This window comes from Dioscorea cayenensis, chromosome 17, assembly GCF_009730915.1.
Source record: "Dioscorea cayenensis subsp. rotundata cultivar TDr96_F1 chromosome 17, TDr96_F1_v2_PseudoChromosome.rev07_lg8_w22 25.fasta, whole genome shotgun sequence".
In the NCBI taxonomy this organism is placed as follows: domain Eukaryota; kingdom Viridiplantae; phylum Streptophyta; class Magnoliopsida; order Dioscoreales; family Dioscoreaceae; genus Dioscorea; species Dioscorea cayenensis.
The window spans coordinates 3480720-3492438 of NC_052487.1; the positions used below are offsets into that span (position 1 = coordinate 3480720).

The following is an 11719-nucleotide window of genomic DNA, read 5'->3' on the forward strand; positions in this document are numbered from 1 at the left end:
ACATTGTTTTATCAAGTTAGTCAATATGCATCCATCAAATTCTCCTACAAAAACAACAAAATGGTTGTCATGATTTAAGTAAATGTATAACAAATTATTCAACGTTGGAGAGGAAAAAGATATTAACCTCCCACTTTAAACATGTGGTTCTACACCATGGCCCATCAACTTTAACAACAAGTTCTTATGATGCTCATTCGGGCATTTAATGAAACCTTCCAACACCTTGGGATCTCTTATTATGAACATATAAGGATCGGACAAAAAAGGTTGCAAAAATCCTAAATCCGTAAGTATGCCCCACACATCATACTCTTTGATTGCCTTTAGGTTCGCAAAACATTCCCTTATAACACTTTTTGTTGAGTCATTCACCACTTGAGATGATTCGATCATTGCATTTGTTGATTCAAGTACACCTCGATCAAAACGTCATCCATAATAGAAGTCCATATCAATGTGCCATTGCCATCGTGAGTTTTCCTGTTTGACATATTGCAAACTACATCAACAGCAAACTTTGTTAACAATGACAATGAAAAAACACTATTAAGCACATGTAATATATCAAAATCATTAACTGAACTTTAATGAAAGAAATTATAAGGAGGAAGGTTAAAAAAAAAAAACCATGCATGATCTAATAAATATAAATATACTCCAACATCAATCACGGTCTTTGTCTAATTAATTACAAAGTAATAAGAAAATACAAAACCATTATGATAATATAAAACCAAAATAATATCTTAAAAACAAAAAAAAATCAAAATCCAAATAATATCTAAGGAAAATCAAAAATAATATATATATATATATATATATATATATATATATATATATATATATATATATATATATATATATATATCTTAACAGAACATAAAATCTAAACTACAAACAATCAAAATAATTAAATAACATATTAAAAACATATTAAGATGATATAAAACCCGACATATCAAAATCCAAATCATCTAATGAAACCAGACATCATACTGAATGACACTTTAACAGTATATATAAATATATACTCCACTAATAAACATATTAAGATGTATGCCACACTTTAAAAATATTAGAAACCACCAATATTTAAGATGTACTCCATTTTACCTTCATAAAATATATACTTAAGAAGTGATACTTAATATGAAGCACGAGGTCTTGATATTTCAAACGGTATCTATGTTTAAACTATGACAACTCCAGTAATAAATGTCATTATAAAAAATGACTAGTGTGCATAAACTCCATGGCGAAGTTTGAAACTGCATACATTTACCCTTGACTCAAGCAACTTATTAGTATTTCTTATCATGTGAGGTCCTGTGTTTGAGTTATAATGCTTCAATGTTTTGTGGAATTATATTCTCAATAAAAGCCTTTACAAACACTTGCATATTACATTAATGGAGCTGCAATCATTGCTATCACTAACAAAAATCATCATTCAAGGATATATAATTTTCATATATAAACAAATTTAAATAGGTATGAATAGAAATATTTCTGTCCTTCTGGACATTTTTATTACGCTTCTATTCACAAAAACATAACCTAGTAAGCATTCAGCGCAAATAGAGAGCAAATAAACTAGATTTTTCTTTTTGGATATTGTGGTGTTTCTAAATTATAGAGTTCAAACAATTCATATGACAGAGATATGCCTGGAAAAATAAACAAGAAGTATGTGTCCCTTTCAATGATAGCCGATCAAGCACAACAACAACAATATGTATGAGATAGTAGTTTGGATCTCTCAATCAATAGCCAATCAAGCACAACAACAACAGCCCCAAGATCCTTTTTCCAAACTAAAATTACAAGAGCAAAAATGCAAAACTAAAATCTAGAAATTAATATCTGAAAATGAAAACCAACTTGATTTGCAGATGAAATTGTTACTCCAAATACTAGAGATTTGATGCTCCACGAACAAACTGAAAACCAAACCAAAAAAAAGAAAAGAAAAGAGTTTCATCAATGAAGAGAAAAACAGAAATATGAACAATGAAACAAGGGAAAAATTGCTCACCGGAGGTTTGACGGATTTTCGATGAGAACTGCCGGCGGATCACAGGAGATTAGGGGTGGCAATAATTTGTCCGGGACCGCCGGCCCGATTTTGTCCGGCTCGGAATGAACCGAGTTTAGACAAAAAATTTAGTAATACGGGCTGGGTCCGGATATAGTTTGGTTGTCCGGATTTAAATCTGAGCCGGGTCCGGCCCAAGAAATCCGTACAAACCGGGCCTTTATATTTTTAAATTTCTTATATATATATATATATATAATGTTATGAACACTTGCCATAAGATACTCATGCACAAATAAATAAATATATATATATACACACATATGTAATTAGATAATTTAACTAAACAAAACATGCTTTGCATGAAATCATGTTTACATATGTGTATATGTATAAACGTATACATATGAATTACACTCTAAGTGCAAGCTTACAACATCAAGCTTACTAATTTAAATGCATAAATATACATATAGATTCAATTAAAACAACATGCTTACCCAAAGCAATAAATCAAGATAAAAACACAATCCATCATCATACAAACACCAAAGAAACAAAACAAGGCATAACTACTTCAAGTTGCTACTAGGCTGTAAGCTTAGGCAAGAAAAATTTTAGAATTTCTACAAGATCAATACCGCCTCTAAGCTCGCTGGTGAGAAGCCGATGACCAGTTGATTCTTCAATCACCGGAGCTTCCAAGGAAGAACCAAGCTTCTGTCTTCTCTCAAAACTCAAAGAATTGAAAGATTGCAACTCCCTTAGTTCAACCTCCAAGAGACAAGATTAAGCTTCCAAAGCAATAATTATAAAGATTATCATCTAGATGAGTATCTAAAAAATCAAAACAGATTATGGAATTATAGATCAAGACTAAGAAATGAATATGATTCAATAGAAAGTTGTTATGGTTAATATAATTAAAAAATATGACTAAAGAATTACCAAAAGATATATAGAACTCTGAAATGATAAAGAAAAACAACTTATAAAATAAAAGAAATAAACAACTAACAAAATGAATAGGCAAACATATAATCTAGATATAAATCCAAAATATTTATTAGAAAAATATAACTAAGTAGAAGATTTTGAAAAATGCACACATGAATTCAAACCATTTAAAATAAACTTCAAATCAAAATGTGACAACTGTTACAAATTCCACATAACAAAACATGGGGTAACTTGCCAAAAATGTGAATTATCTTTATGTAAAAAATGTGTATTAGATCTTTATAATTTTACTTTTGAAGAACAAAAAAATAGTAAAATCCAATATAATAAATTAAGATAAGGAAATAATAGAACAATTATTAAAAAGGATAAATACCCTAGAAGAAGAAGTTAATAAGCTACAAGAAGAATTAAAAAATAAAGAAGAAACAAAAGATGAAAGAAAAGGATTAATAATTCAAGAACAAGATAATAATAATAACTTAATGATAGCTATTGATCAAAATGATAAACAGAAAAAATGTAATAATCCAAGAAGAAAATTTCTCTATATCATCATCCCTAGAAGCCGAAAACTAATGGCTAGAAAAAGAAAACCAAATAAAGAGAATTCTATTGACTTAGAAACAATGATTAAAAAATTAAAAGAGTTTAAAGATAAAATAATACTAAAGTGTCAAATATCTCATTCTAGAAGCAAAATCGTAAATTCCCTACAAAACCCTATAGATCTCATTACAAAAAGAAAAATATGACTTAATGGAGAGATTAATTAAATTAAAGAGAAAAAATTAACAATGTTACAAAAGACTACAAAAATGGAAAAAGAAATAAAAGGAATCCAAGATATCTTAAAACAATTTGAAATTCACAACTATTTAAAGCAACAAGAAACAAAGGTTTTCCCATCTTTACAACAAGAGCTCATGGTTTGTTCATCTCCCTTTTTAAATTTAGGAATTGAAACTTCACAACCAACAGAATCCCCAGTATTCTTGTCCCTTTGGGAATCATGTAACTTGAGCCTTACCCCATAGTTCGTCCATTCGCATTAGAGAAAACTGTGACTGCAAAGCTAGCATGTTCATTTGCGTTTTCTTTAATTGTGGGAACTATGTAACCAAGTCCCTTATAGCATAATAGCATACTAAGGTTTGTTCATCTGAATAATAAGAGTTGTGGCTACAAAACTAGTATGTCCATATGTGTTTCTTGTTATGGTGAAAACCTGGCTATCTTCAAAAAACCCCAAATATATACAAGATAAGTATATACATTAAAACTGACAAGTTTATTTTTTACAGAAATGACAGGTAAAAGCTTTTATAACCAACAATCTTCTCCAAAACCTCAACTAAACCTTCCAATATTTCCTCCAACCTCAGCTTTAAGATTCATAACCCAAGCAAATCTAATCCTATGACAACATGTCATTCTTGATAATCTTTGGGCCAACAGACATGAACAAAAATATCTCATCCCATTATTTCACTCTATAGTCAAATTATTCAACCAAACAAATAAAAAAGCCCAAAATCCACCACATTTATCATTACCAAAACAACCTGGTATCAAATTTTCTTTAAAACCCCAAAGACTAGATTACATGGCTAAGCAAGAAAAAATGATCAAAACATTAGAAACAAAAATAGCTCAAAAGACTGAAGAAATAATAAAGATCCAAATTCAACTTCAAGAAATCACAAAAGAATCATAAGACATGAAGCAAATCATGATAGAAGAAAGAAAAGCAAAGAATGGAGAAATTTGAATTATTTCCGGAACCAATTGTAGAAGTAAAGCAGATTATATTCAAGAAAGTGATGGCAACACAATATAATCAATTCATCTTTAAGCAAGAAGTTTTAAGACAACTAGCAAAAGAAGAAATCTTTTATGCAGGATTCGCAATAGTAGGAAATATGTTCAGAGAATTAGCATATAAAGATGCAGGATGGCAGTGTGAAGAAGGATTCACTGTGGTACCATGTCCTAATTTTTGGACCTCTTGCCTCTTTTTTGATTTTTGTGCATGCATTAGGGGCAAAATGGTCATTTTGCACTAGTGGCATCTTTGCATGACTGCACAGTAGGTTGTGAGTGAAAACCAGCCGAAAACTACGGGCAAAACAGTCATTTGGACATTTTTCTTTCTTTTTCTAGTATTGAGGGCATTGTGGTCATTTCCACTTTCTTTAAAAAAAAATTCTGAAAAATCTGAATTTAAAGATAAGAGAGCAACGTGGCTCTCTCATATTTCTCTCATTTCTTTCTCTCATTTGTTTTTTCTCTTGTTTTCATTCATTCGCCCGAACCCTTGATTTTGAAACAAAAATTTGTCGGCGAGTTATTTCGGCGAACCAACACTTCTATTCTCTTCCTCTCATTCTCCGGAGCTTGGTAAGGCTTCGATTCAAGGTTATTTCTTTATATTTTTCTCGTATTTAATTATTTTCAAAAATCCTTAAAACCCTAGGAATCAACCTTGGTTTGAGTTGTTTTTTGACTCAAATCGAAGCCCTCTATCTTGTGATTCATTTGTGGGTATGTTTGTGAAGAAATTTCACGATTTAGAGTTGTAAATCGTCGATTAACAATTGATTAAGGGCCGATTTTACCATAGCAAATTTGCGGAGTACTGTAGCAAATTTGAAACCACTGTAGCACCGGGAAAACTTGGCATTTTCTTGTATTTCTTTGGTCCAAATCGAAGTCCTTCTTCCTAGGAACTCATTGGAACTTGTTTTACTTTGATCTGAGATCATTTGGGTCCAAAATGACGTCGTTATCCCCTAACACTTAGAGTTACATGTTCGACATGTAACCTTGCATTCGCATGCATTTTAGTTTCCGTTATGGTGTTCATTAGTGTTTGGATTCTTTGTTTGACTCTAGGTGGCGAAGCTTCCTCCCAGGGGAAGGAAATTGCCGACCTGTGAGCGCGTCTCAAGACGAGACGACGTGTTTAGTGAGTGGTTTAATTGTTGATTGCATAGATTTAATAAGAGTATGATAGTATATTTTTTATATGTTTTATATCATGAATTTGATGCTAAACTAGATTTCATTTGCTATATATATATATATATATATATATATATATGGATATTTTGAGTATGGAGTTATTTTGGCAAAGATGATTCCAGTATACTTATAAATATGTATTTTGAAAGATGCATGTTTTCGTGTATATGTATACGTATTTTACATGCAAAGGCAATATAGTTTGATGTATATTTCTGTATTTACACATCGTATGCTTGATTCCTCGAGTTGGAATTGGAAAAAAATTGCATCGTGGCATGGACATTAGTCCGCCACTGCAGTGGATGGATTCCACGGTCTGGCCTAATGGGAGGCGGCGTGGTTAATCCTAGTTTACCCTGGTGAAGAGGTGCGCGGAGCCATTGACAGGGGGTCTTTTATGTGAGAAACCCGGGGTCACCACACGGGAATCTTAGTGGCCAATGTCAAGGTTATGAATACCTAGATGGCTCTCAACCTAGTCGTGACGGCGGCTAAGTCAGAGAGTGTTTTCAGGCCAATGACATGAGATTGGTTTTATCGTTCAGTTGTGCGAATATTGATATCATTTGTGGATTATGATGAGGGGGCGAAGCCCAGCTGTCGCTCTTAGCAGGGCAGTCTCTCACAAATATTTATATCATTATGGACTGTGATGAGGGGGCGAAGCCCAGTTGTCGCTCTTAGGATGGCAATCTCTCACAAAAAGATTTATATTTTCGTCAGAAAATTTGACTTACCTGTACTATTTATAAATCATTATGGTATCTGTTACTCTATTGAATATTTGGAGCTACCTTGTTATAGTATTGTGGTAATTACTATTTGGAATGCTTTACTACTCTGTTATATCTATGCTGTCACCACTCACTAGGTAACATCTGTTACTCAGTACTCTTTGTTCTTCTTTCTCAGGATGCGACACTGGACTGGGTTGTGCTGGGCAGGCAGTAGGATGACTTACTCTTTTTCTCCTTGTTTAGGTTAGTGAAGTGTACATGTAAATTTTATGGATCCACTAGACTCAACTTTTGTGTATTTGTATTTTCTGGTTGTATTTGGAACCCTGGCTGGTTTTGTAGTGGAGGTTGTTTCCCTCTTCAGTTCATTGTGGTAGCGGGTTTGTTTTGAGCCTTACGATGACTAGGAGGTAGGATGCGGTAGGGTCCACTCTTTGTTGTTGTAGCGGTTGCCACGTGCCCGGCTAGGGTCAGGGCGTGACATTCACTGTATTAAAATGTTCACTAGACATGTCCCCATGGAGAGATCAAGAAATTAACGGCATCCAGATGAAAGCCATCAATCTTTTCAAACATGGATATCTATCCTGAATTATGATGGCAAGTCTAGAGCAGGCAAATTTCTTGAATGATTATTGGCAGCTGATTCATCTACTCCACAAATTCTTCAAAGCTCTTGGACCAGATATGGGTGGGTACGTAAACTTAGAATTAAATTCTATCCTCTCTTGTTATGATGAAGGCTATCCTGATGAAGCAAGGCATCATATCAAGATAACTCTTCTTCGCCGTCATAAGCCTAAATAAGAAAGGATAACTCTTATCAGACTAGAAGACATGATCATTCCAGGAGATATCAAATGACAAATGAAGTTATGGCGAGCATGTGCAATCTCCACTAATTGGAAAAAGACTTGCCCTACCATTGCTGATAATCAAAGATGTCAAATGGTACTGGAAACAAAAGCCTTGAAGATATATGTTGCCTAGTACATGTTCCCCATGTACTGCCTATTCCCAAATCTAATTTCACAATACCAGCTACCTAATATCACATGAAGAAGATCTATGCATGGGCAAGAGAATACAGGTTTGGAGATTATTCAAGATTAAGCATTCCCGCTGATATCTTAATGTTACCAAGCCCAGAAGGATCTCCAGAAGGCTTAGACGACATTGCCGAACAGAATCTAGCCAACATGATGGAAAAATAAAATCCCAACTGGTGGACTGAAGTAGTTTTTTTTAGTATGTAAAGGAGTCAAAGTTTGTTTTTTTAGTGTGTAAAATAGGTTTGTGATTATAATAGTATTGCATATAGCACTTTTACTGTTGTAAAACCTTGGGCTTGCCCATGGTTTTGTGAGTGGTTTTGTAAGAGTCTTGTCAAGTGTCTTATCAGAACATTGTTGTAAAACCTTGAGCTTGAGTGGTTTTATCCCATAGTTTTGTTTAGTGATTTTGAGTCCCTTGGAGCTTATATAAGACCCTTTGGTGTTTGTAAGGTGGAGGCATAACCACACACCCTTCATGTGATAATCAAAGATGTCAAATGGTACTGGAAACAAAAGCCTTGAAGATATATGTTGCCTAGTACATGTTCCCCATGTACTGCCTATTCCCAAATCTAATTTCACAATACCAGCTACCTAATATCACATGAAGAAGATCTATGCATGGGCAAGAGAATACAGGTTTGGAGATTATTCAAGATTAAGCATTCCCGCTGATATCTTAATGTTACTAAGCCCAGAAGGATCTCCAGAAGGCTTAGACGACATTGCCGAACAGAATCTAGCCAACATGATGGAAAAATAAAATCCCAACTGGTGGACTGAAGTAGTTTTTTTTTTTTTAGTATGTAAAGGAGTCAAAGTTTGTTTTTTTAGTGTGTAAAATAGGTTTGTGATTATAATAGTATTGCATATAGCACTTTTACTGTTGTAAAACCTTGGGCTTGCCCATGGTTTTGTGAGTGGTTTTGTAAGAGTCTTGTCAAGTGTCTTATCAGAACATTGTTGTAAAACCTTGAGCTTGAGTGGTTTTATCCCATAGTTTTGTTTAGTGATTTTGAGTCCCTTGGAGCTTATATAAGACCCTTTTGGTGTTTGTAAGGTGGAGGCATAACCACACACCCCACCCATCCCCCAATCATATGAAATAAGGATATCCTTTTAGATAAAAAGACTCTCCCTTGTTCTTGCAAATAAATTCCTCTCTACTCTCTTCTAACTAAGTTTCCGACCTCATAACCTTTACTTCATTTAGGGCCTTAGAACCTCTATCCTGCATCTTGGATGAGCCCAAGTAAGTTGATAGGCATCCCGCCTATAGGTGAGGACGGCTTGATGGTTTTCAAAATTCAGTCAAACTTGATCAACTTTGAAGGCAGATATTACAATCTCCCCATACAATCATATATATATATATATTAATATATTAGTATTACAAATAAAAATATTAATATTTAAATAATAATATTTAAGTATAATAATTGTAAAAACAATTATATATTAAATATTTTTTATTTAAATCAAATCATGAATATTAAATTATAATAATTACATTAATTAGTTGTTAATATAAATTAATTTAGATGTTTAACCATGATAATTAAAGTGAAATAACATGTTTACTGTTAATGATATACTTAATTAAATTAAAATAATTAGTTTAATTAATTAATTTTACTAATTAAAATTATGATTGATATTTAAAATATTTTATAAATAAATAAAAATAAGCGGCATAAAAGTAATTTTATCCCATATCCTTTCATTATTTTTTCCAACCCAATAAATTTCTCCTCTAACCAAACAAAATTTTCATTCTCATCCTCTTTTCCAAAGTTTTCATTCCTATCCTTCTCTCTAAAGTTTCATTCCCATTCTCATCTCAATTCCGTCGTCCAAATGCTACCTAAGAGATCACTAAACTACAAACGGTTCTCATGTAATTTGATTATCTAAATAATTTCTTTAAAAACATTTTTTTTTGTTTTTAATGTGTGCAATAGCGAAAGAGAAACTTTTTATTGTTTCGAATTTCGGATCTATGACAACCCTACCCGAATCCGATCTACTGTCACCATCAACCGTCCATCTCTCTAAACACATCTGATCGGACGGTCAAGATTTTCTATACAAATCCCCAGTTACATCCGTTAACGGGTTCGGATCCCTTCACAAGCCAACCCGGCCCTATAAATACCCTCACTATAAGAGTTTGGAATGCTCGCGAAGCTCTAGGGTTTCTTCTCGGCGTCCAACGAAAGCCTCATGGTGAGCTTCCAGCCGCCTCTTCTCCATCGATGCCCTCCAAACCCTAGATCTCAGATCCAACCCTAACCCTAATCCTTGTTGCTTTGATGATCGCAGGGGAAGGGCACGGGAAGCTTCGGCAAGCGCCGGAACAAGACCCACACTCTCTGCGTCCGCTGCGGTCGTCGTAGCTTTCATCTCCAGAAGAGCCGCTGCTCTGCTTGTGGCTACCCATCCGCACGCATCCGCAAATGTAATCTAGATTTTCTCTCCATTTTCCTTGTTTTTGATGAATTTTAGCTGGTTTTTGTTGATTTTTTTGGGTGAATTTATTGGATCAGATAACTGGAGCATGAAAGCGATCAGGAGGAAGACGACGGGGACTGGGAGGATGAGGTATCTCCGCCATGTTCCGCGTAGGTTTAAGAGCAACTTCCGTGAAGGTATGTTTGTGTTGTGTGTATTTGATTCTTGAGAAAATTTATTGATTTCTATGTTTTTTGTGAATTCATTGTTGATTGTTGCTTTGATTTTGATTGTAGGTACTCAAGCAACTCCCAGGGCAACGGCTGCTGCTGCCAGTGCATCAGTCTAAATAGTGAGAAAGCATTGATCTTTTTATGAGTAATTTTGTGTTTCTTTTTGAACTGTTTTTTATTAATTTCCAAATGCTTGAATTGAGTATATGTATTTTCTTGGTTGTTGGATTGTCAGCAAGAATTTCATTCTACTTGATTAGATGATTTTGGGATGAATTAATTGTGTGATTTAATTGTTTTGGCTAATGCTTTGAAGTGTTATGCACTGATGCTGTGATTTATGTGGTATTTGTTTTTAATGGGTTTTGAAGGTTTGTGTTGTGGTAATGTTTAAGTTAGTGCCATTGAGCTAGATATGGTTGTAACTTGTTTGTTTGATTGTCTGGTTTTTTGTTTATTTGACTATGTAGATATTTTAGGGTGATAATTTTGAATTGATTCTTTGTGAGATGGAAAAGCCCCCGATGTTATTAGGGATTGTTGTTGAGCCTTTGAAAAAGTCCCCTGACACCATTAGGTTTGTGCTGTAGTAATGTTAAAGTTAGTGCCATTGAGTTAGATGCAGTTATAACTCATTTGTTAAATTGTTGGGTTTCTTGTTTATTTGACTATGTAGGTATTTTAGAGTTATAATTTTGAATCTATTCTTTGCGAGATGGGAAAAGTTCTCCGATGTTGTTACTTATTAGGGATTGTTGTTGATCCTTTGAAAAAGTAGAATATATATTTGAGTTGGTGTCATGGATTCGTATATGTTCTTCTTAGCTAGCATTTTGAACATGGAAGTTTCATTGTGAATCAGTGAGTGTATCTTTAGAAGTTGCAACTCGTTTGCTTAGTTGTAGGTGCATCCTATTTATTTGACTATGTAATTGTTTTAAAGTGATTAATTTTGAGCTGATTCTTTGCTTGAGTGAGTAGTGATTTTTATCACGAAGTGTCGAGCCCTCAACTTAGTTGGATAAGTTTGCTTCATTCTTTTTGGCTAGACTAATCGGAATGAATTATTTAAGGTTATGGCTTGAAGTGTTGAGTATATATGATGCTCTTGCTTGTTTTAATGGTGAGCTTCATATAGTATGAGTTTATTTTTTCTTCAGATCTAGGGATTCTAGTGATGTCATCAGAGTGCTGAGCCCTAGACCAGGGAGCTTTGAG

The 11719-nt window shown here is 33.8% G+C and overlaps 1 protein-coding gene across 1 annotated transcript; it reads left to right on the forward strand.

Annotated features, from left to right (window-relative positions):
- Positions 1-9952: 9952 nt before the first annotated feature.
- Positions 9953-10777, forward strand: LOC120280727 (60S ribosomal protein L37-3). Its single transcript, XM_039287672.1, has 4 exons — positions 9953-10043; positions 10140-10275; positions 10364-10465; positions 10565-10777. The coding sequence occupies exons 1-4, from the start codon at positions 10041-10043 to the stop codon at positions 10615-10617; spliced, it is 294 nt and encodes a 97-aa protein (XP_039143606.1). The 5' UTR covers positions 9953-10040; the 3' UTR covers positions 10618-10777.
- The last annotated feature ends 942 nt before the right edge of the window (positions 10778-11719 follow it).

Excerpts from the sequence above, each read along its gene's own strand:
- LOC120280727 (XM_039287672.1), top strand. Across the intron at positions 10,276-10,363 it reads ATCCGCACGCATCCGCAAAT|ATAACTGGAGCATGAAAGCG; the intron begins GTAATCTAGATT and ends TTATTGGATCAG. Across the intron at positions 10,466-10,564 it reads TAAGAGCAACTTCCGTGAAG|GTACTCAAGCAACTCCCAGG; the intron begins GTATGTTTGTGT and ends TTTTGATTGTAG.